Source organism: Zonotrichia leucophrys, chromosome 3 (assembly GCF_028769735.1).
Source record: "Zonotrichia leucophrys gambelii isolate GWCS_2022_RI chromosome 3, RI_Zleu_2.0, whole genome shotgun sequence".
NCBI lineage: Eukaryota > Metazoa > Chordata > Aves > Passeriformes > Passerellidae > Zonotrichia > Zonotrichia leucophrys.
In genome coordinates this window covers 100,078,210-100,104,033 of record NC_088172.1, presented here as the reverse complement: position 1 = coordinate 100,104,033, position 25,824 = coordinate 100,078,210, and the positions used below count along the sequence as shown (strand labels likewise).

General features: G+C 47.7%; 1 protein-coding gene across 8 annotated transcripts in view; it reads right to left on the bottom strand.

The window, feature by feature from the left end:
- GALNT14 (polypeptide N-acetylgalactosaminyltransferase 14) overlaps positions 1–25,824 on the bottom strand; it is a 108,164-nt gene that overhangs the window by 33,322 nt on the left and 49,018 nt on the right. For all 8 annotated transcript variants that reach the window (XM_064709542.1, XM_064709537.1, XM_064709545.1 and 5 more), the window contains 4 exons: positions 16,939–17,037; positions 8,696–8,763; positions 6,216–6,281; positions 4,227–4,348 (listed from right to left, as the gene is read on the bottom strand). In XM_064709542.1, coding sequence (XP_064565612.1) covers positions 4,227–4,348; positions 6,216–6,281; positions 8,696–8,763; positions 16,939–17,037 — 355 coding nt within the window. The remainder of the gene's footprint in view (positions 1–4,226; positions 4,349–6,215; positions 6,282–8,695; positions 8,764–16,938; positions 17,038–25,824) is intronic.

Here is a 25,824-nt window from a genome sequence, read left to right as displayed (position 1 = left end):
AACTGGGCAAGGGGCTCCAAACTCCTGGAGACACCAAGGGCCTGCAAACAGTGGTGTCATTCAGTTTTGCCTGGGACAAGAGTCCCTCACTGCCTCCTCGTCCTCAGACTGTGCCTGTACTTGGCAGCCAGCTGGGCTGGATGCAAAGCTCCTTCTGCCTTTTACAAATCCACCAAAATATTCCCCTTTCACCTCCCTTAAATACTTTTAACAGGATTTCAGAAGTCAAGTGACAAACAGGCAATTGAAATGACAGAGGAAAAACACAGCCAAAAAGCTTAAATGTGGGTATTTTTTTAAAAGCACCAACTATGGCAGTACAGTTAGTTTTGCCAAAGCTGTGAAAGGGTTAAAAAAGAAAGACCTGATTTATTCAAAATAGTTGGTGGTGATTTAATTAACATCTTGTTATGGGCAAAGAGATTATACAAACAGTTATGAACAAAAATATCTACAGGAGGAAGAGACTCTGACAGCTTTGACTGGTCTCTTATCTCCCTTTTTCTTTTCAAAAATCCCAAACTCCAATTATAGCTCAAACTTCAAGGTTTTACCCTCACCAGATCAAATTGTTTTTCACAGCTATACAAAGCAAAGCATCTGAGCACACTCGGGCTTGCTCTCTCACTGGGGAAAGACTTTGTTTTAGAAATTAGTCCTGACAAAGAAGCATTCAAATGCAGTGGGAAGAAGCAACCAAAGGCCATGAGCTGGGAGCTGGACTAGAGCTGATTTTCCAATTGAGCATGACAAATACTTGGTATTTCCATAACAGGGTCAAGCCAGGGGTCCCACCATCACTTTCTGTGAGTCAAACATCTCACTGAAAAGGGCAAAGTCTGCTGCACCTCTGTGCTGCACAGGGAAACACAAGCCACATCCAGGCAGGGTGAGCCTTTCAAACCCTCCAACCCTTTCCTGGCTGCTGCACAGTGTCCCCCAGCCTGCCACAGCTCAGCACAGCCAACATCCTTTAATTGCCTGAGGCCAGGGGAAAGGTTTTAAGCAAAGCATCAGCTTTGTGTGCTGAGCAGTGCAGGGAAAGGATTGCATCCACTCATTTAAAACCTGTCCCTCAAGCATCTTACTGGGGAGCACTTCTAGCTGGCTGACACCCACCCCCGGTTTCAATTCCACTCTGCTCACTGCACTCCACTTCTTGTAAGAAAATCCCCTCCACATCTGGGCTGAGAGCACTACTGCAAGGTGCTAACCTTGAGCAGGGCTGTCCTCTCCCTGCCTCACTTTCCCTGCCATGTCCTGGGAACATATATATATTTGCTCAGCTTTCATGAAGGTCTCTCTGACCCTCACAAGAAAAGCACGGCATGCTCAAGAGCACAGTGCTGTTGCTATGATTTATTTTGGGCTGAGCACCAGATCTTATTATAGGCAGCTTCATCTTTCTGGTTTTTTTTTTTTTTTTGCTACCCACCCATACCAGGGCATGTTAATATTAACAACAGCCAAACCTTCAATTTTCTCTCACAAACCTGAGCATTAATTTCTGCAATGCTGTTCTCAAACACACTGATGTATGGATCTAAACCAACAGGAAAAAACTCTGAAAATGCCCCTGAAGAGAACAGATATATTTCAGCCTTGGAGAAGGGCAGAGTGGCTTTCAGCCTCTACATCCTGACCTTGTAATGGACAACAAAAAGGGCCACAGTTGCTGCTCTGGCCCCACAGCAGGATTAAGCAAAGATTAGGCAGGCTGCCCTTCACGGATCTCCTTTTTCCCAGGAAAGCACCAGACTGGGGGTATTTGAGCTGGGAGTGGGGGGGTCACCATTCATTGGTCCATCCCATTTGTAAACCCAGTTGTGGGATGAGCTTGTTGAGTTATACTGTAAAAATACCTTGGGATGGATAATTACATTTTTAGAAAAGTTACTTGGTTGAAATGCACCATTAATGACTTTAGAGATATTTGTTCTGTAAGTAAAACTAAGAGCCCAGGCTCACACTCCCAGCATGCTGGTGTGAGACATTGACCATCACTGCTGCTCCCTGAGACAGGCACAGGGCTGGGATCCCCCAGCCACCCTCTCTTTCCCCCACTCTCCATCACTTGCTCTTCCTGCTGGTTCCCAAATCCATGTGCTGGCTGTGTGCTGCCCATGGCCGCCAATGGGGGGAAACCATCATCAGCTGCTGGGAAAGCTCGAGGTGGAGCCTGATACGGGCTCATGGTGGCACACTGGCACTTCCCACCACGAAAAGGGGCAGGAATGGCTGCTCTGGCTGAGAAAATAAGAGAAGCCAAGAGCGGGGTGGCTGGGCTGTGGTGACAAAAGTGATGGGTGCGCCTTGAGGCACTCACCGCTCATTTGCTTGGAACTTAAAGCACATCAGCTCAGAACAGGCTGTTCCTGGGAGCAAGAGTGAGAAATGCTCCTCCCAGGCAGCTGATCCTCATGGAGCAGTTGGCCAGGGAGCCCTCTCTACAGCACAGCCTGAAGGTGGCAGCAGTAACATTTCATACACTTCACTGATCAATATCTTAACCCTGCTGGCAGGGATGGGTACGGTGGGCCTGGAAGGAGATTAGGAACTCTGCCCCTCTCCTGCAGCTTCTGTGAGCAGTTAAAAAGCAGGCATGCAGGACCCCTCTGGCTTTGCAGGTTCCTTAACACCCTTTGTAGTACATCTCCCCTGCTGCCTGAGGCTGCAAGATGCTGGGCAAGGTCAGGGCAGCATGAGCAGCACCGCAAGCTCACAGACTGCCTTACTTCCAGCTGGGGAAAGATTCAATCCAGAGGAGTTTACAGAGGTGATGTGTGTGTTTGATGCTGCGTTCAGACCACAAGGCACTGGAATTCCTATGGTGATGCTGCACATGGCATTCACATTCACCCATCCTGTGGATGCTGGACATGGGGCACTGTCCTGGAGCTGTGTGGGAAAGTAGATCTGCCAACTCCCTTCCTGCTGCCTTCACTGCCCTTCTCCTGACAAAACACATCAAAAGCTCTGGATACTCCTGACTGAAGTACAAGCAGGGTTTTGGCACAAAGCAAAGAATGCCTGCCTTTAAAAAGCCCAGAAGAACAAGTGATGCTGTAAAGCTTGATAGTAAATCCCAGCCTGGACAGGCGAGCCATGAAGCTCCAGTGGGATGTCACAGCATGTGCTCTCATAACTCTACCAGAGCCATGATCAATGATATGAACAGCCCATTTCCATCACATTTCCATCTATCTGCAGCTCTGTGCCCAGCCTGCAAACAGAGGTTGGGACCTCTCCAGTGCTGGCTGTGCTATGAGTGCCAGCAGCACTGACTGCCCTCACCCACGTGCAGGGACCTGCCCTGGTGCTGTGCCCCCCTGCCCCTGTCCCATTGCTGACACACAGAGGGGATGCACAGCCCAGCCATCACAGCTGCCACATCTGCAGGTGTGAAAAGCAGGATGCCTTAGGTGAGGGGCACTGTCAACACCAGCCAGGCACATTTTTCCATGACCTACCACCCAGCTGCCCTTATATCAATGCAACTCAGGAGCTATAAAATTGCTGAGTAATTAACAGTGGCCATCAGGAGCCAGAGGTGCAGCAAGGGCGAAGGGAAAGGATGAGGATGGTGCATCCACACCCTGGCTGATGGTGGATCAATCCCTGCACTCTGCTGCCAGCAGGTCAGGGCGCAGGGCTCCCCTGACTCGAGTGACAAGGCGCCAGCAGCCTCTGTGTGCACGTCTGGCAGGAGAGACACAGCCAGAGAAAGGGGAATGTCATTGTCTGCTCCGAAATCAGCAGAATTTAAATCCTATTAAATCAATTTATTAGCGCTTAATTTGCATGAAATTAAATTCGGCCCCTATTCAAGGAGCCGTCACTCCCTTAAATCATCATCACTGAGCATTTTACATGAGCCTAATTAAAATCTCTGCTGGAGCACTGCCCACATATTCCCCTACTACCACTCAACCTGTGCCTGCCCATTAGAGTCCCATTGCCCCAGAGACACCTTGTCCCACCCATGTGCTCCTCCAGCCAGACACACACACTCCACCTGCCTGCGGGGTGGAGCAAGACTAGAAAAGGCCACTTTGTACCCCAAAAAGGCCATTTTGTACCCCAAAAAGGCCATTTTGTACCCCTTATTTGGATGCTTGCACGCAGCTGGTTATGGCTGGATGGTCATGCCCACTGGGAGGAGGAAGAGGAGGGGGACAAGGGGATGCATCCCCTGAGGGTGACTCTGGTGTCTCAAGAGCACTCACCTCCTTGATCCTCTGCAGCAGGGGGAGCAGCCAGTCCTTATTCACCTCGCAGTGACTGTCCAGGAAGGTCAGGACACCTGCTTTGGCCACGTCTGCCCCTCGGATTCGGGATCGGATCAGACCTGTTCGGGGACACACCGTGCCAGCTGCTCCCCACACGGCTGGGTAACATCCCCAGCCTCCCCAACTCGTGCTTCTCCTGGGTTTTAACCTGCCTAAATCCCACCCAGATAAAGCATAGCCCAGGTTCATTGTCTCCTTTCTGGTGCTGCAAGGTATGCCAAGCATTTCCTAAGATCCCCAAAGAAATAAATGGCGCCACCAAGGTTGCTGATTTATGGCATTTATGCCAATATGTAGTTTGCACAATTAATTCTGCTGTCATCTTCTGGGACAAAACATGACTCAAAATGCTTTCATGTCCCTCTGCAGGCAACAAATCTAACACAGATGTGAGGCAGTGGGGAATGGGACAGAGGAGTTGGGGGTGCGAACACCTCAGAATTGAGCTTTTCCCAGACTACTAATTTTTCCTGCTGCAACCCCTTCTGTTTCCCAGTGATCCCCAGATCTCTCTCCCACCCTGAGGGCACTGCTCAATGGGAACACATTTTCCACCAAGGAAAGAGGGTTGGCTTTTCAAGGTGCCTGACTTATCAGGGTCATGACAGTGAATTTGGAATCATTTGGAGATGGGAATGGATTGCTGCACGCATCAAACAAAAGGAGAAACAGGTGACTCAAGGGGAGCAGAACTTCTTTAAGAAGGAGAAATAGTGGCAATACAAGGGGACACAGGCAGATAAAGAGACAGGATTTCAGGGAACAGCCACACATCAGGTTCATGCAGGAGGTCACTGACTTTCATACTAAAATTGCTTAGGGGAAAGGGCTTAAGCAACAGCCTCTGAGCAGGAGAGGGAACACATGAACAAAGCCTGGAGCACCCAGAATTTGCCAAGGTCTCCTGCTGCAATGCAGACTTGTATCTCCCTGTATCTTTCTCTGTGACTCCTAAGATCTTGTGTGTAGATATGTTCTTCTTCACCCACCCCTGCCCTTCCCAAACCCTGGCAGCCCCTGGGGGACACAGTTTAAGTGATGAACTCAGCAATGCAAGGTTGAGCTCCCACACTGTGGCTGATTTATAGAGCACCAATAACTGCAGGTCCCTCAGGAGCTGGAGATGAGCACACACATACCCCCATAAGGCAGGGGAGAAAGGTGAGGTGGCGGTGCAGGTCTGTGGAGATCTCCCTTAATCTCCTGCCAAAGCAAGAATGTCTCTTACACCCACGGGGCCTGATGCCACCCTGTCACCAGGCCTACAGAGCTGAAACCCTCTGCAGAAAGAATCCACAGAGAAAAGGAACCTTTTCCACTCCTCAATCTCCTCAACCCAACACTGACCTGGATGCACACCTTGGATTTGCAGCACCAAAAAATATCTTTGTTTTCAGTTATCCTAATACTGCAAACCAGGATTTGAAAGACACATTCAGGCTATGGGGAATGGGGAGATGTCTCCAAACGTTGCCAGCATTAGTCGAGTAGGACATGCATTCATCCTCCATATAGCCCTTCTTAATCTCTCAAATATAATTAATTATTACCAAAAAAATCCCACAGAAGCAGCAGGAGCAGATCTTCTCTTTTTCATTAGAGCTAACATCTTTACAAATAAGACCCGGGGCTTTGTTTTGCCTGTTCTAATTTTCAGGCTAATAAGCTACAGCTGAGCCTCACTGGAAATCTTAATAGCCCCATCTTTTTCAGCGAGAGAGGGGAGATCCATTTCAAATCCCAGCTCTTTATCACATTTTCCTTAATCAGGGTCTCCCTTATTCCCAGGAGCCACTGAGCTCCTTGCTGACCATTGCATGGAGGGGGTTCCCCATGGCCCCATGAGCGTCCCACCTCCCAAAATCTGTGTTTCCCACCTCCCAAAATGTGTGTTTCCCATGTGGGCTGAGGACAGGCAGCTCTTACCTTCCCGCCGGCCGTTCCGCAGGCACTTCACCTTGGGCAGCTGGCCCAGCAAGCGGCAGTCATCAGCTGGGGACACACAAAGGGAGGACAAGTCACCCCCACAGTGCCTCTGGCAGCAGAAATGGGCACTCCCAGGAGACACTGGCAGCAGGGAGAGGACCCTGTCCTGTTCTGGTTGATGGTTTGTTAGGTCAATGGCGCTGCTGGGTCACGACAGCCTCGCCCCTCAGCTTGTGAAGCATAAATTGGGCCTGGCAGAGCAGCAGTTTTCACAGAACTAGTGTAAATTCAGCAGATTTACACTGAGAGCAGCTGAATTATGCTCTAAAATCAGCACAGAAAAGTTGTGGTTCGGGTCAGAATCTAAATTTCTTCACATTAATGCAAATGACTATTTTTGGTAGCTGCAAAGCAACGTGCAAGCTGTTGATGCGTGTCTGCCTGGCGGGGCAGGAGCTTCCTGTGGTGGCCTGGAGCCTTCAGCAAGGAGATGCTCAAAGAGAGCCCTGTGGGGCAGCTGGGGGCTCCTCACGCCCTGGGCAAGAGCTCCATGGGGCAGAAAGGCCTGACAGCCACCTACACCCGAGTTAGGGAGCTCCTGCAACCTTACAGGCAGCTCCAGGATCTGTCCTCACCCAGATTTCTGCAAAGTGGAGGATGTCAGGTGTAACCATCCTTCATGGGTTGTGGAGGTCATAGTGTGGGTGTGTAGAGGTGGAAGGGGCTGTAATGGGTACACCTGACCTCTCACTCCTCTGCCTCTTCTTCCTCAGCACTACAAACACAGAGGTGAGTGCCCCATCCCCTCTGCCCCAACCCCTGAACCCACACACCCACCCTGACCACCTTCACCCCCTTCAGAAATCTCTGTCAGCAAGAGATCACTGTACCCACACCCAGGACAGAGCTGGAACAGGGCAGCAGAAGTGGCAGGGCTTGGCTATGGACCCACAGTGAAAATCTGCTGGGGATAGTGGGAACTCACGTGCTGGAGAACTGCATCCCAGTGAATAACAGGTCAGCAGGCAGAGGGAGGTGAGAAATGAGACACAACTGGGCACCAGATAAAAGCACTAATTGCTTGGGGTGGGTTGCAGGGAAAAAACTGACCATGTGTGTGTAGTGCATTATGCAAATGCGTGTATTTTATGTAAATGCATGCAGAGCAGATGCCAGCAGGCTCAGACTATCACAGCAAAGATGTCAGATAGCTGAGAAGTGCTGAGTAGCTGAGGGGCTGCCCTAAGTTACACAGGAAAGCCCTCTGGTGCCCTGGGATGAGTTAGAACCCAGCCCTGCTGAGACAGGGGAGCTGTGCTCCTACAAAGCTGCCTCCTCCCAGGAAGGCAAGTGCTTTGCCTAATTTAGCCAATTACCTGTCATTTACTTCCTCCACCCTCCAAAAATCCTGCTCTGCTGTTCTGCAGGGCAGCTCCAGTCCCTGCACCTGCTCCTGTTCCCCTTCCCAGCCATTCTGCCAGATCCCAGGCTTGCCCAGCCTGCCTGCCCCCTGTGCTGGAGCTGCTCCAGGGCTCACCAGTGTCACAGCAGCTCCTTCCCCTAGCTTCAGCAACTTCCCAGGGAGGTGCCAGTGCCAAGAAGTGGGTCTTGTGTGAAATCTGTCCCTAATGCTCTCCGAGGCAGCGCCTATTTATAACATCCAAGAGCAAAGCCCAGATCCATTTCTTAAAAGAAACCTATCTGGCTTTGTTTTCACGTTTCCAAGTAAACAGCTTTATTTTGCAGCTCCTTGAAACCTAAGTGCCACAGACCACTCAGCCTGAGACAGTGCTTTTTGAGCACTTAGATCTTCAGCTCTCCCATTGAACTAGGCAAGGTCTTTAGCAGGGGTGGTTCCCTGGGAGCCCCTGGGGCTTCAGCTCTCTTCTGCTGGAGACCAGAGCTATTGATTTCCCTTGAGTCACACTATTAACTGGGAGGGAACAGCAGGAGGATGTGGGCTGTTTGTGTGGTGCACAATGCTATTCATGGTGCACCTCAGAAATGGGAAAACCCATGCAGGGAGTCCTCTTTCCAGGAGTGAACAAGAAGGTGAAAAAAAATAAAAATCAAGAATTGCTGACAACCTACATAAATGTATGCAGAATGTACACATAGGGTCAAGAGGATCAGACTGTCATTGTCCTGTGGAATTCCAGTGGTGCCAACCCAGAACTGCTCCTGGCTGCAGCTGTGGTGGGATACAGCCGTGTAAGGATTGGATTCACGTCTGCTGGGCATAAAAACGATTTGCCAAGAGCTTTTCTTGCATTATTTTCATGAGAAGAGGTTGGATCATCCGGAATTTGAATTCTACATGTGGCGATGCAAAGCCAGCACAGCGGGGTTTGCTCTTCACAGCTACAGAGCTTTAAATTTCCTTCCACTCCAGCAAACTAACTCTCCCCTGTCTCAGGGCTAATCCCAGTCTCTCCCAGGCTTTTGGGCCCTTCGCTTTTAACAGGGAAAGGGTCACTTACGGTCATCACTGAAGTCATCCACGAGTATGATTTCATGGACGAGGTGCACCGGGGTGCGGTTCAGCACGCTGAGGGATGAAGAGAGAAAATCCATGACAGTGCTTGACCAACTTAACAAGCCAGCAAATGGAGTGGAAAAGCCAAGGAACTGACCCCCTGCCAAAGCACGGAAGACCAGGCTTGGATTTCCACAAAGGATATGCTAGATAAGAATTCAGAAACCACCCCCCAGTCATCTACAGTGCCTGGCTATTGCCTTGTAGCCTGATCTAGGAGCTAAGTGCTCTCTATTCCTAGAAAATAGCTGAGATTCACCCTTCTCACCTTTGTGAGCAAAAGCAGAGCCCCACATGAAGCCAGGAAAACCTGGCTTTTTTTTTTTTTTTTTTTTTTCCCTAAATTGGACCAAGATTCCTAACTGGACTTACAGCAAAGCTGCCATCACCTCTCCACCTCCTCTGGGGCTAATGATATGGTGTCCAGCCACAGCAGGGCCAACACAGAGAAAATTACCCAGCTCAAACCCATCTTTACACAGCTCACAGCTGTGGCAGGACAACTCCTGTTTTTATCCACGGGCTGATTGTGCTGCAGAGGCTGCTGAGAGGATAAGAACAGGGTTGGAGCCCACCCAGCTAATGAAAGAGAGGCAGGAGGATGTGGTTCACAGCTCCCTCCATGTAGACAAACACTGAAACGTGGCTCAAAGCTAAAATCTTCCCTTAATTAAGCCACCAAAGGTTATTATTGTTATTATTAAAAAATCTACACCTGTTCTTTCCCTTTCTCTCATGGTGCAGAGGTCATGGATTGGTTGCACTGGCTCCAGCAATTTCATCTCAAATAAACAGCAGTGCAGCAGACACCCGGACACATAGGACGTGGAGTTGCAGTTGCTATTACACATGCTTAAAATCCTGCCCCAGCAAAGGGTCAAGGCTGTCTGCTTGAAGCAGAAGCCCCAGAGCATCCCAAAAGCCTCCTAAGCGCTTGAGTTGGGCTTTGATAATGCCAGTCAGATGGTACAGGCTTTCACAGCATTTAAACTTCTTTGCCTTCATCCTGAGCATGGTTCCTCTTCCACAAAGCATTTAAAATCACCCCAAATTTCAGATTTTCAGACCTCCCACTGGCACAGGAGGGCAGTCACCCAACCACCTAACAATCCTGCAGCCCCTGATCCCCTGCCAGATCCTTATTAATGGGTTCTCTCATTCTCTCAAACTCCCAAAACTCTTGCAAAAAAAAAAAAAAACAAAAAAAAAAAAAAACCAAAAAAAAAAAAAAAAACAAAACCCAAAAAAACCCCCACCAAACAAACAAACAGACAAAAACAAAACAAAAAAACCCCAAAGCACCTGAAAGTCTGGAAAAACCACATCCCTGGCCCAGACCACAGCAAAGGGAGCTACTTATGAGAAGCCCTGGGCAACTTGGGAGCCACGCAACCAGCTGGCAAAAAATGCCCACCCCACCCAGGGGGTTCCCTTTTGCCAGGTGCCTTCTGCCTGCAGAAAGAAACAGTTGAACCAGTTTTTTCTTTTTGGAAGGCATACAGGACACCCCAAGGCAGATGCATGACACAGAATCATAGAATGGTTTGAGTTGGAAGGGACCATCCAGTTCTAATCCCAGTGCCACAGGGAAGGGACAACTTCCACTAGAGTGCTCAATGCCCCATCCTACCTGGTCTTGAACACTTCAAGTAAATGGGCATGTACAACTTCTCTGAGCAACTCACAGAAAAGAATTTCTTCCATATATAATCAATACTTATTCCATGGTGGTTTGTTTGGGTTTTTTTTCTCCCTGGAGAGAAATCCTCTGAAAAAAGGAGGTTTCCTCTCAGACCAGAGTAGGTAAGCCTAGCACATCCCTTGTGGAGCACCTCAAAAACCACTTCTAAGAATTACTTTCCCTGGAAAGACAATCCCAGGATCTTGGCAAAAAAACCATTATTTCCCCCCACTTCAGATGCCTTGCATGCTAAGGTTTGAAGGAAGAGAAGACCACTGTCCCCTGAGCAACAGCCTGGAGCTGCTGTGGCCACCCCAACAGTTTGGCTTGTGCCAAGCAGAGTTAAACAACACCTCTCCAACACCCACAGCCTGAATGGAGTACTGGGAAAAAGTGGCTCAGCGCCCCTCCTCCCACTGGGGCACACAGAACAATTTAGATGTGCTGTTTCCACCTGTCAAGTGTTTTTTAATTATTGTTATTAATAGGCTTGTTATTTTTTAGAAATCCCCGTACGCCAGAGCTGAGTTCAGCAAATTACCGTAGCCGAGCATCAGTGGAGAGAGACAGGAGAGCAATATCATGCTCAGTGGAATATTTAACAAGTGTTGATTGCCTGGAAACCTAACTCTGTGCAACCTGCAGGAAAGAAGCAGGCTTGTAAAAAAAAAGCCAGCAAAATAAATAAATAACCCACCGAGAGCGGGAGGCAGCAGGAAACTTGGAACATTCAAGGCCTGCCTTTGCCTGGTCTCCCCTCCAGATCTGGCTGCCAGAAATGCAGTGCAGGGCTAAACTCTGTGGGAAGGTGGCTGCAAAGGGGCTGATTCTGCTGCTTTTGCTGGTACCAGCCATTAGAATTCAACCAAAGCATTGGGCTGTGCAGGCTCAGGCTGGGCTCTAAGCAGTACTCAGTGCCTTAAAGATGATCTCCTGCCAGAGAACAGCTATGGAAGAAAATGGACCATTTCCATTCCAATGGACCACTTCCAAGGCCCTGGGCTGGGGAGAGGTGCAGCCCAGTCCCAGCTCAGTGCAGGTTCCCACTGTCCCCAGATTTGCCAACTCTGTGCTTGGGCATGCCACCCCATAACTCAGGGAAGATGACCCCTGAGTGCCAACAGTGGCCATCTGTGGCACTGACCAGAGCAAGGGGGAACAGGCCAGCAGGCTGACCCATAAGGGAAGGCCATCTCCGAGGTCTCCTCCATGAACTGTCACCCTTCTGTGGGGTTAGTGACAGACACCATCACTGTGGGTGGCACACACCCCCTCACCTGTACCACCACAGCCCTCTCCCAGCAAATCCCTTGTGGGACTCACTCACCACACAACACTGGAATTTTCCCAAATTCCAGTGAACAACTCACCCTGGGGAGGGCAGTCCAGAGGCTCTATGGTCCCTGCTGTTTCAGCACACTTTCAGCTCATTATTGCCCCTGCAAGTCAGAGCACTGATCCCAGCCAGCCCCCAAACTGCTGCTAAGCCAGGGACCACTTGATGCAGGCACAGAGAGATGCCCAGCAAAGCCAAATTCCTGTCTCCAGTGCATTTTCTGCCTGGTGCTCTATTGCTCTATTAACCACATAATACTGTGAACACACAACATAAGCACCTCTCCTGCAGCACTCCCCAGGGAGGATGGGAAAAAGAGGCATCAAATCCTCCACGTTTTCAACATTACAGTTTTTGGGTTGGTTTTTTGTGGTTTTTTTTGGTTTTTTTTTTTTTTCAGCTAGACCATAAAAGCACTTTAAAAATTCAAAGCTGGATTTTCTATTACTTGTGCCTCTGCTCAGCTTTGATTTTTTTTTTTTTTAATACCTTCCTTTCTTTATGTCTGGGCACGGCTTTTTTTTTCCCTTTTATATGGGAAAAAATCAGAAGACAATATTACAGTGCTTTGAAGTCCCTCTGTTATTATAGATTTTCTTTCCCTGAAATCAAACATAGGTAGATATATACTGCAGTGATGGATATATTTGAACAAATCAAAACAGTTTTTAAGTTCTGCTGTGCCAAAGATCACAACATTTTCTCCCTTAAATTGCCAAAAGACCTGTTACCATCAAAATGAAAGCTCATGCCCCCAGTCCAGAAAGCATTTACTCACCCTAATAAGAACAGGTTTGCTGCTGAATTATCTTTTGACAATGCTGAAACTTTCTTTGTTCCGATTTATTTACCTTATGCACACATAGCCACGGAGAATTTCACCTTAAATTTTCATCCTCCTCAAGAATTTGCTGGGATCCTTTTCCACCTACCCAAAGGTAAGCACTGGATCCAGCAATTTCATCTCCAAATGAACACCAGTGCAAAAGTCACCCAGACCATGTAAGACATGGAAAATGTTTGCAGGCAGGAATTTCGACCTTCTGACCAAGTCAGGGTGGTTTTGGCCATCACCCACTTGCTATAGGGAGGTGACTGTGGACACCCATCCTTGAGAACTCATGAACCTGTTAATTCTCTCCATGGCAACATATTAGGACTTGTTGGGAGAGGAAAAAAACACCTTTGGGAGGATAATGAAGTATGAAAAGGGCCAAGGGTCACAATTATCGAAATCAGACTGAGTATGGAGAGAAAATACCCACCAAAATGAACTGCTTCAACAACCCCAAATGGCTAATTATGTAGGAAGAAAGACATCACACCAAGAATAACCATAATGAGCTTTGATTACACTGCAGCTTTTGCATTTTATTCTTTCAAATACCCACCAAGCTCTTTGAAATTCAAGAGTTCTCTTATGTTAACATCAAAAGGTAAGAGCGCACGGAGGGCTGTGTACTCAGTCACCGCGAGAGATGATTAGCAAATTAAGAGAGGAAAAAAAAGTCCAGGGTTTAAGCAAAAAGCAGAAAAGAAAAGAAGAAATGAAAAAATAGTCAGCACAAAGTGCTAATTATACAGTTTCTGTGCAACACCTGGCTTGTTTTTGCTTCTTTAATCAGGCTCGTTTCAGTTATGGCACAGACTCCATATGGTGCCTAAGCAAGGAGGCTTTGCCACCTCCCTGTCTCAGATGTGTCTGGATGCAGACAAGGCAGTGGCACGAGGGGTGGGTGAGAGGTGTTGGCTGCCCAGGACACCACTTCTTTCACCTATGAGCACTGGAAAATGAAAGGCATGATATTCACTCTGCTAATTAATGATCTAAATATTTGATGTGGTATTCACAACGCTTGCATCAGGACTCCTGCCAAAGGATGTGTTTTGGTTTGTCAGCACGAGGTAAATAATTTAAGTTTTCTTATTCCTGCCCTGAGCTCCCCAGCTGCAAGTTTGAAGAATAAATAAATAAAAACCACTCAGCAGAGTAAACAGGACCGTCTCACCATCTGCCCAGCAGGTCATCCACATGACAGGATTAGGATTCCCTTGCTAAATCCAGGCTAGTATAGGATGGAAAGACAGGAAAGAAGAAATTGTTGTTTTGGAGGGGTTTTACTTTTTATTTTAAATGCCTCTGTATTGCTTATTTTCACCCTTGCTCCTGCCTTCCCACCTTGTGTTTACTCACATGGTCCCATCTCATGCACTGTTGGAGACTCTCACCAGTTTTAGGGACTGAAAGACACAAAACTGAACCACAGAGGGAAAAGGAACTTGTTAAAAAGTCAGTGGTTGAAACAACCCAATGAGACTTTCTGCACAGTAAAAAAAAACCTTAAAAAACTCTCCAGAGTTACTTTGCTATTGACCATCTCCTCCTTTCTGTCCTCTTCTCCTGTTTTCTCTTTCCCCTTCTCATGACACCCATCCCCTACTCCCTGGACAGCTGCATATATTCACAAGATCAGTTGCATATGCATTTATAAATGCTGACCTCACCATTTCCAGAGATGTGGGCCTTCAATAAATTTACTTTTTCCTTTTTTTTTTTTTTCCCCCTTGCTTTACTTCCAGCTGGCAAATGGTCAGAGAAAAGATCATGAAACTTTTAAATGAATTCATTATTCAACACAATCCACCAGCTTCCCTCAATAACTCAGACAACGCAAAATGTCCATAAATGAACTGTCCCAAGTGTTCTCAACGTGACCTGAGTAAGGGGTGCCAGGGAGACCACGTGTTGCTAGTTCCTACCAAGAGCCTGAAGCACCCTGAGCCTGCAGCACAGCTCAGCCTCAACTGAAGCTCTCAAGCATCCAGGAAAACAGCAGGAATAGCAAAATCCCACTGCTCAGCAGGTACGTGGTCACTTCTGCAAGAGGCATTCCCCCAAGCAGCACTTCCCTCTGCCACTCCTCTGTGCTTACACAGGGAGTGCCCCTTTTGCAGGGACAGTGCCCCATCACCCATGGCTTTGGAGAAGCCAAGAAATGTCCCTTTGTCCTATCTCTTGCTCCTGGACAGGGTGATTAACACTGAGAATCTCAATTAACACGAGAACACTGATTCTTCAATGAGGCTGGAAAATCCAACATACTGGAACTCAGGAAACCAGGTCTGCAACTCGGAATCTTCCACCAGCTATGGAAAAATCACCTCTCTGTTCCTCAGCCTGTCCATCTGTCACCTGGGTTATACCACTGCAAACAAGGACTAGGGAGAATAGGTGCCAAATTTACCCAACACGATGCTAAAAGCAGTTGGCCACAAACTGCCCCAAAAGGCACAAAAGCACTGTCAGGAGCACAGAGTTTGTTTTGAATGGCCAAGGAAAATGATCCATGTTGTTACAGCCACTGTGGGATGGAGTCATCTGGAAGATCTAATTAAACCAAGTATTTGGCGAGCAAGAGGGAAAAAGCCCCAAGCAGTCAGAAGGCACAGCAAATTAGCCCACAGAGGCTAAAGAGGCAGATGAACCTACAAGAAAGAGGGCTTAGAAGGGTCCCCAGAGCTGGGGAAAACCTCCCCACAGATTAAACATGAGCACTGGAATTGCCAGGGCCCATAAGAGAGAAGGAGCAGTGCAAAGGGGAAAAGCTGTGGTGAAAATCACACACGACCAGGTAAGGAAGGCAGTAAAGCCAATTAATCAAGTCAAGCAAACTGGAAAAAAAGAGGAACAAGAAAGAAAGTCTATGCTGGAAATAGGAAACTTCAAAGGACAATCACCTCAAGGAAGAAGCAAAAATTCAATGTACTTGTACTTCTAACCTTGCCATCACTGCAATGAACAGTTCTCTAATGAAGCCAGATATGGGGGATCTGGGCCTAAGAGCTGTACCATGGGTCTAACATTTCTCACGTGACAACATCACTCCTGGCAGGACAGTCAGGTGCTGAGTAATGGGGAGAAATGAGGTTAAAATCCATCCCTGCACTTCACATGTTATATTTCAGGAGCTAGAGGACTGCACTTGCCTCCTCTGTTACAAATGCAGCTGGTTCTGGAGAATGGCAAACTTATGCAAGGCACTGTAAAGATGAAAGGGAAGGTCCAGGACTGAGGAGGTGGTGCACAGCACCAAGCATCAGTGTCACCAATACAGCACCAAGCATCAGTGTCACCCAAAATTCACACAAGCCAGAGAGAGAAAGCAGTGACAGATTACTGAGTGTGAAGCAGGGAGACAGGATTGGGCATGAAACCATAAAGCAGAGCAGGAATTCAATTTCAGGACTGTCAAACTCACTTGTGGCCCTGGATACGCTCACCTGAAGAAGGATGCTGAGAGAAAAGCTCAGCAAAGACATGACAGTGAGCAGGGCACAGCTGAAGCCTCCCCCTAACCAGCAATCCCAGTCTGACCAGCACCAGCAATGGCAAGGGGTCCCTGGGGATGCCAGGGCTTAAATTTAAAAGCCTTTAAAAGACTTGCAGCAGGGAACATGAGATGTGCACCACTGGCACACAGCACAGCACACCCAGGCTTGCTACAGAGCAACCCACCAGCCCAGAGCTGGACACACCTTCCCACAAGAGAACCTGCAGATTCAAGGCACACCTTGGGATTAAACACAGATTTCAAAAAGCCTGCAGTGAAAATGAAGCCTTCAGTCTATCCATGACAGCAAAACACAGCCAAGAACAAACTGACAGATGAAGGGATGGCCTCATGCCCAGAGTGCTGCACCGTGTGGCTGCAGGAGGACAGAAACCATCCCTGAAAATCTGGTCTGCATGTGTGCCATTAGGGCTTCTCAATTAGCAAGCCTTTCTGGCACTGGAGAAGCTCAGAGAGCAGCACTAGAGCAGATATCCACAGAATGATAGCTGTCCCTAGAGAGCTGGGCCAAAACACAGCTGAGCACTCCTACCCAGCTGGATAGAAAAGCTCTTAGCCCAGACTCTGTCTAATCTGCTGATGAGCCTCAAGAGTTTCCCATGCTAGCCCTGCAAAGGGAGCACAGCTCCTCACTTTCCTGAGCATCCCACTGTAAAACCTACTTCTCAGAGAGCAACTTCCAGACCAATTTCTCCCAGTCTCCATTTGAGACCACAGCTGGCAGGTCTGCTCCTGTTGCTGTGGTGAGGGCAAACAGATTCTGCCTGTATTTGTGATGACCACTGACCCTCTTTTCAGAGGCTCCCAGGAGCTCTTACCTGCGGATTGTCCTCAGCAGGGTGGACCTGGCCTCGTTGTGGAAGGTGATGACCACGCTGGTGGGCGGCAGGTCCTGGCTGTAGTGCAAGGTCGTACACCTGGGGAGGGAGAAAGCAGAAAAGGCTGAATTCAGGTGCTGGAATTCAAAGCCAGAGCTCACTTCACCAAGACAGGCAGCACAGTCCAACAGTAAATGGTCTCCAGCCATTATTACAAAGAAATAAAGAAGACTTTTTTTGTGTGAATAATTTATAGAGGAATCCAGGAACTGCCAAGTAAGCCACTGAGGATTAAAGCAGCAAAGAACTGTCATTAATGGGAAGGGATGAGAAGGGAGGCACACAGCTGGTAGCCCTTTCCTCTAACCAGTGCTTCCCAGCTACCCACCAGCGCTTCTCTCATCCCCTGGCTCATGGCACCATGAGAGGTAAGGGCATCCCTGCAGCTCCATCTCCCATCCACCTCACTCTCAGCCTCCTGAGGGAGCAATTCCCACCTGCCAGCTGCAAGGTAAGACAAGCCCTGTTTCTAAATTGATTGTTTCCTTATTAATTCCGCCTTAATTACATAACCAGACTACAGGGAAGATTGGGATTGCAAACTTTCCAGGCCAGCCTTCAGGAGATGAAAACCCAGCTGCAGCCACAGTCCCTGCTGCCTCCTTCCCAAGAGGAAATGTCACAGACTCTGTAATTACTTTGACCTTTAGCTGATTAAATTTGTGGCTTTTATAGACCCACACCAATATATTCCCAGCTCAGAAAATCCAGATACCCCCTTACATCCATGCTGCCCTTTCCAGGGCCCTATCAGTCCCTTAAGATGGCACAGCAGTAGTTCTCCATCACAGCCATCCTGTCCCTTGCCATCCTCATGCCACTTGTCTGCTCCTGTGTCACTGCCCAGGTGCTACCACTACCATCCTCAAACTCAGCAGAAAAGAGCACTGAGCAACCACTCTTCCAACAAACCATCAGCTCACTCCCCCAAAAATTCTGGACCACAGAACCTGCAAGGTGAAGTAAAAACAGATGGAAAAATTAAATTGGATATGGAGAGGAGAAAACACGTAAGAGCAGCCAGATATTGCTGGTTTACGCTATTCAGAACAGCATGTTGCACCTCTCAAATGCCAAAATGCTCTATTTTAAACAAGGTTTTACATATTTTAATTTTGAAACTGTATTTCTGATTATTTACAAAGTGAACAAGAGTGCACAACAGGAGAAACAATTCCAAAGATAAGGAAAAAATGGTATCTTGGATGGGACAAAATATTTGCAAGCTCACGCTAAATTAGTTGCTGCTTTCTCTCATTGTTTCACTCAAAACCCTTTCCAAATCCTGCTTGAACTTGAACAAAAGCAGGTTTCTCATTACTCCCCTGCTCTTTCAGCACAGTCCTCCACACCAGGAATTCACCTTGGAGCCAATTCTAATTCTGGGTCCATCCCCAAAGGATGCCGAGGCCGCGCAGCTATTCCATATGCAGGAGAAAGTTCAGCAGCGCTGCCCCGTGCGACAGCACCCTCATCCATCAACGCTGCATCTCAGGCATGCTGGAAACAGAGCCTTTCTGAATTATGGAACAGCACTGGGTCGTGCCCTGAGCTGCTCCTCAGGGTCACTGCAGCATCACTGGCACCACCCAGTGTCCCGCTCCAGCCCAGCCATCCCAAAGTGCTGCTGCTGCTGGGTTTTGCCATGCCCAGGCTCAGCTCCCGTTTGCTCTGCGGAGCTGCAGGGACAGACGATGGCAGCTGCTCTGCCTGTGCTATTTATACTCTGCTCCCAGATGCGTGTCCTTCCACCCACTTCCAGCAGGGCTCTGTGGAGCCAACAAGGGAAGCTATTTCTGGCAGAGAACGAGCGGGAGTGGAAAATACAAAGTCATCAATACTTTACTTATGCTGTTACAACAGCCCAGGAGCTGGTAAAGAAAGCAGGAGCTGGGAGTGTCTGTGCCTCCCACGGGTGGGAGTGCTGGGGCTGCTGCAGGCTGGCTCAGGCTCCTCCTGAGCAACAACCTGCTCCTAAAATTCAAGATGTGGACGCACCAGACCGGCCCAACCAGGCAGGGTGCATGTGGGAGAAGCTGGAATGTCACACAGGGGCACCTCCAGAGCTGCAAGTCACCTCTGGCTCGTGTCGAGTGAGGCTTGTCACATCCCGAGGACAGCAATGATGCTGCTGTGGAGCTCCAGCCTCGCTTCGCCTCTGTGACTGTTGTTATTCATATTGTTGTATTTCACATTTCTCAAGTCCCAGACTGTTGCAATTATATTCTTAAAGTTCATACATTCTTGGCTGGTTTTCTACCAGGCAGTTCTTCTCTGCAGCACAGTTCTTCATAGCTTCTCAGGGGCTCCTCCTGGGCTCTCAGCCCACGCCATTTTATTCCAGTTACCTTCACAAGCTACAGCTGCTGCCCAACTAAGGACTTCGCAGCTGTAGCTCATTTGGAGTAACTAGGACCCACTTATCCAACACATAGATCTTACAGGGACTCTCTCCATATGTGACCAGCACCACACCACAGCTGGGACTTGCCTCTCCAAAACCAGAAGCTGCCTGCAAAGGGTGAGGCAGAGCTGCTGGATCTTCCTCCCAGGGCTCCGCCTCCTGGGTGCTCTGTCACAGACATCTTTTCATTAAAAATCTTTCTATAAGATTTTTTCTTCCTGAGAAGCTGAGAGGCCTCAGGAACAAAATGTAAACAATGGTTATCTGCTGCTATTGGATGCAACAGGTGCATCTGTGATTGGCCCATCTTAGATGTTTATAATTAATGGCCAATCACAGCCCAGTTAGCTTAGACTCTCTATCTGAAACACAAACCTTTATTATTCATTCCTTTCTATTCTTAGCTTAGCTGGCCTTCTGAGATGAAACTTTTCCTTCTATTCTTTTTAGTATAGTTTTATTGTAATATATATCATAAAATAATAAATCAAGCCTTCTGAACATAGAGTCAACATTCTTGTCTCTTCCCTCACCTGAAAACCCCTGTAAACACCGTCACAGTGCTTTCTGCTTCTGACTCTCTCCTTGCCCAGGATTTTACCCCGGGTTCTTTAAGGAGCCCTCCCAAAGTTTCCTCCACTTGGTCCCTTTTTTCCCCACCCCTTCCTCCCCCAATGTAACTGCAACTAAACATCCTGGGTCCCCAGAAGGCAGATTTCAGTTTAAGTTGTTGACTACAAGTGTCTTTTTTTGGCACTTACTTGGGTAATAAAAACCACAGCTTGGAAAAGCATTAAATCCAGCATGTCCAGAATTATTTTGTGTGACAATTACATCTGGGGTAATTTCAATTTAATACCTCACTGCAAGTGAAAATTGCAGCATGCAGCCCTAAAATTGCTGTAATAATGAAAATAAACCTGCTAAAAGCTGCCTGTGCTACCTCAGGCTGTCACTGGATAAACGTTTTGTGCTGCTGATGGTATTTCATAGGTCACCCAATTGCCAACAAAAAAACAAAACAAAACCAAAACCAAAACCAACACCCACAACATTTTCAGGAAACCAATGAAACTTTGAGGGTTTTTTTTTAGATTGTTAAAAAAAAAAAAAAGGAAAGAAAAAAAGGACAAAAGAAAAGCAGTAACTGCACTGCCTGCATTTGCAGTGTGTTGAAACTCACTGGCTAAAGCCATTTAAAGTTTGATGCTTTGAAACCTTGCAGCAGGACTGGAGAGCAAGTGCAAGCAGGAAAGCTGCCAGGCAGCTCTGCAGGTTCCCAGCATCTGGGTGGGGTGAAAGAAGACAGAAGTTATGCTGGCCTGCCCTAAAAACCCCAGGGAGAGCATCCAGATGGAGAAAAATTCTTATTTCCTCATGGAAGAAGTCAAACTTCATTTGACAGGAAGAGTCACTTTTTGATTGAAGGTTTTTTTTCCATTCAAAATGGAAATAATTTCACAATCAGGAAGTTCTGAAAGGGGTAGTCTGGCTACAAACACCTTAGGAATCACTTGGAAAATCCCAGCCTGGACTGGTTGCCTGTTATACTTCCTTTAGGTTGGACAGGGCAGCACATTTGCCTCCACATTCCCAATGTGCTGTTAACTGCTCAGGAATAAATAATGCAATGCCTGTTTGTGGGGACATGGAGCAGACAGCCAGAGCCCTGCACTCACTGCAGGAATTGCAAAGCTCTCCTGAAAAGTCCCAAACTCCGGAAACTCCAGCATTGCTCCCAAAATTCCTTTCTCATGATACTTTCTTGATCTTCAGCCCTTGTGCTGCTGGTGAGCAGAGGGGTATCACAAGCTGGGGGCCTCCACACAGCGCTGCCCCTGTATCCTTAGAGATCCTCCTGACGGGGCAGCACACACCCGTTCCCAGGGAATCTGAACCCATCTTACATTTAAAAATGGCAAATTTCATTCTCAGTGCCCCTCAGCAAACCAGAGCCACCAGAGCTGCACAGCACAATGGTAAAGATTAACAGTGTGAACAAGATAAGACCTGATGCTATTTAGTTTTAACTTTCATATCTAAAAAGATTCTGTTCTACCTTGGTGTGTGACTCTGAACTTCATATAAAGTGTTAGCAAGCTCTCTTCGCAGTTTAGTTAGACCAAAAAATGCTTTTCAGCCTGAGAACCAAGGACATCATTGCAGCTTTGGGCTCAATTAGTACAAACAACAGCAAACTGAGGAGAGCAATCTGGGAGGACGGGACTTCACAACCTGAAGCTGTAACTGGACAATTGACCCAAATATGTAAATGGGCCAAAACTTTAAAAAGTGTGAAAATGTGTGACTGGTCATCCATCCTGTATCCATCTTGGGTAGATAAACAGCCAGGCTCTTGTACTGGCCAAGGTGTATCCTTTGAAGGCCTTTTAACAAATACCTACTTTATTCCTTTAACTCTGTCTAGCCTCTGTTCCAGATCAGCCTCTTTAGGCACCAGACCCTGTTCCACAGCCTCTTCTGGTGCCCCCAGGCTCATCCAACATCACATGTCCACAGTGCAGGGCTGTGTCTCTCAAAAGCCACCTCTTACATTCACCCTCTCCTGTATCTCATTAAATTACCTCAAAGAAATGATCATCCTTATCCCCTGGATTCCCCCTGCCAGGCTTCTGCTCATTCCTCTGCTCTACTTCAACAGCCATCACTTGCCAACAGCTCTGCTCTGAATTTTTAACGTTTTCCACAAAGTCCAAACTCTCCCTCAACTCAGCTCACCACTTCCAAAGCACTCTCTGCATATTTATTTCAAACAGCAGCTGCATCAGGCAGAGCTACACCATCCTTCACCTCCCTGCTGGCTCCTCTCTTCTCCTTGGAAACACATGGGAGAACACAGTCGTGTCACCACGCATCCAAAATAAGGGTATTTGGGTTTGTGTGCACTCTGCTGCCACAGGGCTGTCACATCAGCCCAGGGACAGGGACCTGCCATCACCAACAGGATGGGTTCACATCAGCCCTGATGGACAAACCACGCTGATTTCAGACGACATTCCGCAAGGAATGTTAAAAAATTGCTCCCATGAAAGAAAATGGAAATTACGGCCCTGGTGAGAAAGGAAGCCACTACCTACCACAGGCAAGGAGAGAGCTGTCAGTGGAAAGGAAAAGATCAGAACCCCAGCTGTCCTGGCCAACAGCCAAGACTGCTAAACAAGCTCTGCACACCTGCACGGATGGGTGGCAGGACATGCAGGCACCGTGGTCACACCTCTCAGGACAACCTCTCAGGGTGGCATACACAACGGTGGAAAACTATTGTGCCTAAGCCCTGTCTTTGAGCTGAAACAAAATTCATAGATCATAAAAACATAGAATGTTTTTATGTGGGGTTGGAAGGGACCTTAGAGATCATCTAATTCCAACTCCCTGCCTCGGGAAGGGACACCTTGCACTGGAACATGCTCCTTTAAATCCCATGCAACAACTGAACACCTCCAGGGATGACATTCCACAGCTTCTCTTGGCAACTTATTCCAGTGCTTCATCCCCCTCACAGTAAAGAATTTGTTCCCAAAAACTAACCGAGGAGACTTACATGAAAATAGTCTAAAAATTGGAGCCCTGGCTATGGTTTGATATAGAGCAGGGCATGTTTTGATATATGTGGATGGGGCATGCCCAAATAAGGAAATGGGGCATGCCCAAATATGGTCATGTGGGGGTGACCAAACTCCAAATATGGTCATGTGGGCGGGGCATGCCCAAATAAGGAAATGTGGGAGTGGCAATATTACAAATATGGTCGTGTGGGCAGGGCATGCCCAAATAAGGAAGTGGAGGCATGGCCAAATTCCAAATATGGTCATGTGAGCGTGACCAAAGTACAAATATGGTCATGTGGGCAGGGCAATCTCAGATATGGTCATGTGGGGGGGCATGCAATAAAACAATGCATGTGCCAAATCATATGGAATCTGGGAAGTTCATAGAGCTTACTGCTGGATAGGACTGTGCACCATCTCACTTTACCTATGGGAAGCACAACCTCTGGCATTTCTCCCAGTTATTTCTCCATTTTGCAGTTATTCATGCATTAAGTCCAGTGACTTGTGCCTGACTGCAGAGTACCTTTCAAAAAATCATTACCTGATGACCTCCAGAGATGGAAAATCCAAGAAGTCCTGCTCACGCCACAGTCAGTGCATCAGTCTCATACAAGAGTAAAAATGGGACACAACAATTCAGAATTTGCTTGACCAGAGCACATAGAGGGGTCAAATGATCTCCATGGCATTCACCTCCCATCAATACTCTTGCTTCTTGGCTCTCCCCAAGCCACCCCTCCGGCATGTTGCCTCAAAGTGTTTTTCATTCAGCTTTGAGAGACTTTCAAAATGCTCCTTTCCATCCAAGTTACACCAGCATCTCCTGCTCCTTCTCTGGGTTTGCTTTGCCCTTCCTTAGCCAGGAAGAAGCTGCCAAACAGAGGGCTGGCCATGGCCTGTGCAGCCCCAGCACCACCATGGCACCCAGAGCACAGCTGTGAGCAGTGAGACAATTGCTGCTGGCACATCCTGCATGTGGGGTCAGCTTTGGCACAAAGACATACTGAGAAAGCTCTGGGATTCCCTCTGGTGTTGCCTCTAAGCTCCACCAGGACACAATCTGAGTGTGGAGGTGGCAGCTCAGAGCACAGATGTGACTGTCACAGCACAACAGGAAAACCAGCGGCGGCAGGAATTGCCACTAGCTCCAGACCCTCTGGTCCTGCAGGTCCACCTCGGGCTGGCCATGGCTGTGGGCAGGTTGGTGCTACAGAAACACCAGAGCAAAGGCCTAGAGCAAAGAGAGGCTGGAAACACAGCTGGAAGGCTCAGCAGAAGGAAAGCAGCCATGCCAGAAGGAAAGAAGAAAGGACGCAGAGTCAGATATCAGCTGGCAGTGCCACATGATTGCACGGAATGCCAGCTCAAGTTTGGCTTGCCAAGGTGAAAATATACCCTTGAGAAAGGTCAGAAGGATTTCTCTGTGCTGGACTGGCATGTGCCTCAGATTTGCATTCCCAAAAAGGGGCTGAAAAATCACTACGGAGGTGTGCAACAGACGCTGTCGGGCTGGGAGAAACAATGGTGGTCCAAAGAGAGGAATCCCTGGTTGAGCAGATGACTTCAGGGTGTACAAGAGCTTCAGCAAGGGTAAGGAGGCACATCTGCAACAAATACTCACTGGTGGTTCCTCACAAGGAATTATTCAGCAGGTTTGAACTAGATGTAATTTGATAAAATTGCAAAGAAGGCCCTGAGGAAAAATCTGCTGGGGCTGTGAACCAGCTCTGGCTGTAGATTAGATGTCCAGAGGAACCTGTCCAAGTCTGCTCCTTCCCCACAAAAATACTAGAAAATGCACAAAAGAGTAGAGTCCTGCAAATTGGTGCAGCTTAACCACTGGCTGACCTGAGATCAGTCTCCTTGGGTTGACCAAGAAATACATTTTTCTACACAGCCTCTGGAACCTGAAGCAGTGCTGGATTTGGCTAGCATGCAATTAATATTTCCTCTAACTTGCTGCCTCTTTCAGTCTCTTTCTTTCTTCTCCCTGCAAGATAGGTATCTAAAAAATTAATCAAACAACTAAATTTGAAGAAATGGGGAAATGCAAGAAGGCAAAAATAACCTTCTGTGCACATGACGTGCTGCTGCCTGTGAACCTCAAAACTGATGAGAAGATGCATTTATAATTCATTATAAATTTGCTGTGTTTTTGTCTTCAGAAAAGGAGAGGGGAAAAGAAAGAGAATTTACTAAGAAGGAAGGAAAGAATAGCATGGCTGCCTTTAAAAACAAGTTAAACCAGATTGTGTGTCTTGATTTTCAAAGCAGCTCATGAATAATTCAGACTTCTAGGGCCCTCCACACAGACTCAGGGTCTGTCTTGCTTCTTGACTCCCTCCAACCTTCCTTGCTCAGAACTGAGGCAAAAAAGAAAAACTGAGCCAACAAAAGTGAATAGAAGAAAGCAAAACCAGTACAATTCAGTAGAATTTTAAACTGATGCCAGTTTTACTGGAATACCAGAGCTGAGGGCAGAGTTTTTCACTTAGTGGAAGTAAAAGCAAAATCTGGTACATTGCGCCTTCATGGACAACCACCAATCCATTATTAAAGACCTTCAGAAGCCAGGAAAACCTGAAATTACATTTCAGATGGTTAGCACCCTGGATGTAAAGATTCCTTAGGGAGGATGCTTTCTGACCAGAGAGTTTCCTGGCATCACATGGCAAATCAAAGCTGAGAAAGTCCCCATCCTCACAACATCTCCACAGTCACAGCTGGGGAAGCACAAACCCAGCTCCACGCTGTGACAGCTCAAAAACACTTCCAGCATGTAGGGATCTGCAGTGCTCAAAGCAGAAATCCACCCAAATGGCCCCAAAACAAAATGCCCTTTTGCTGCAG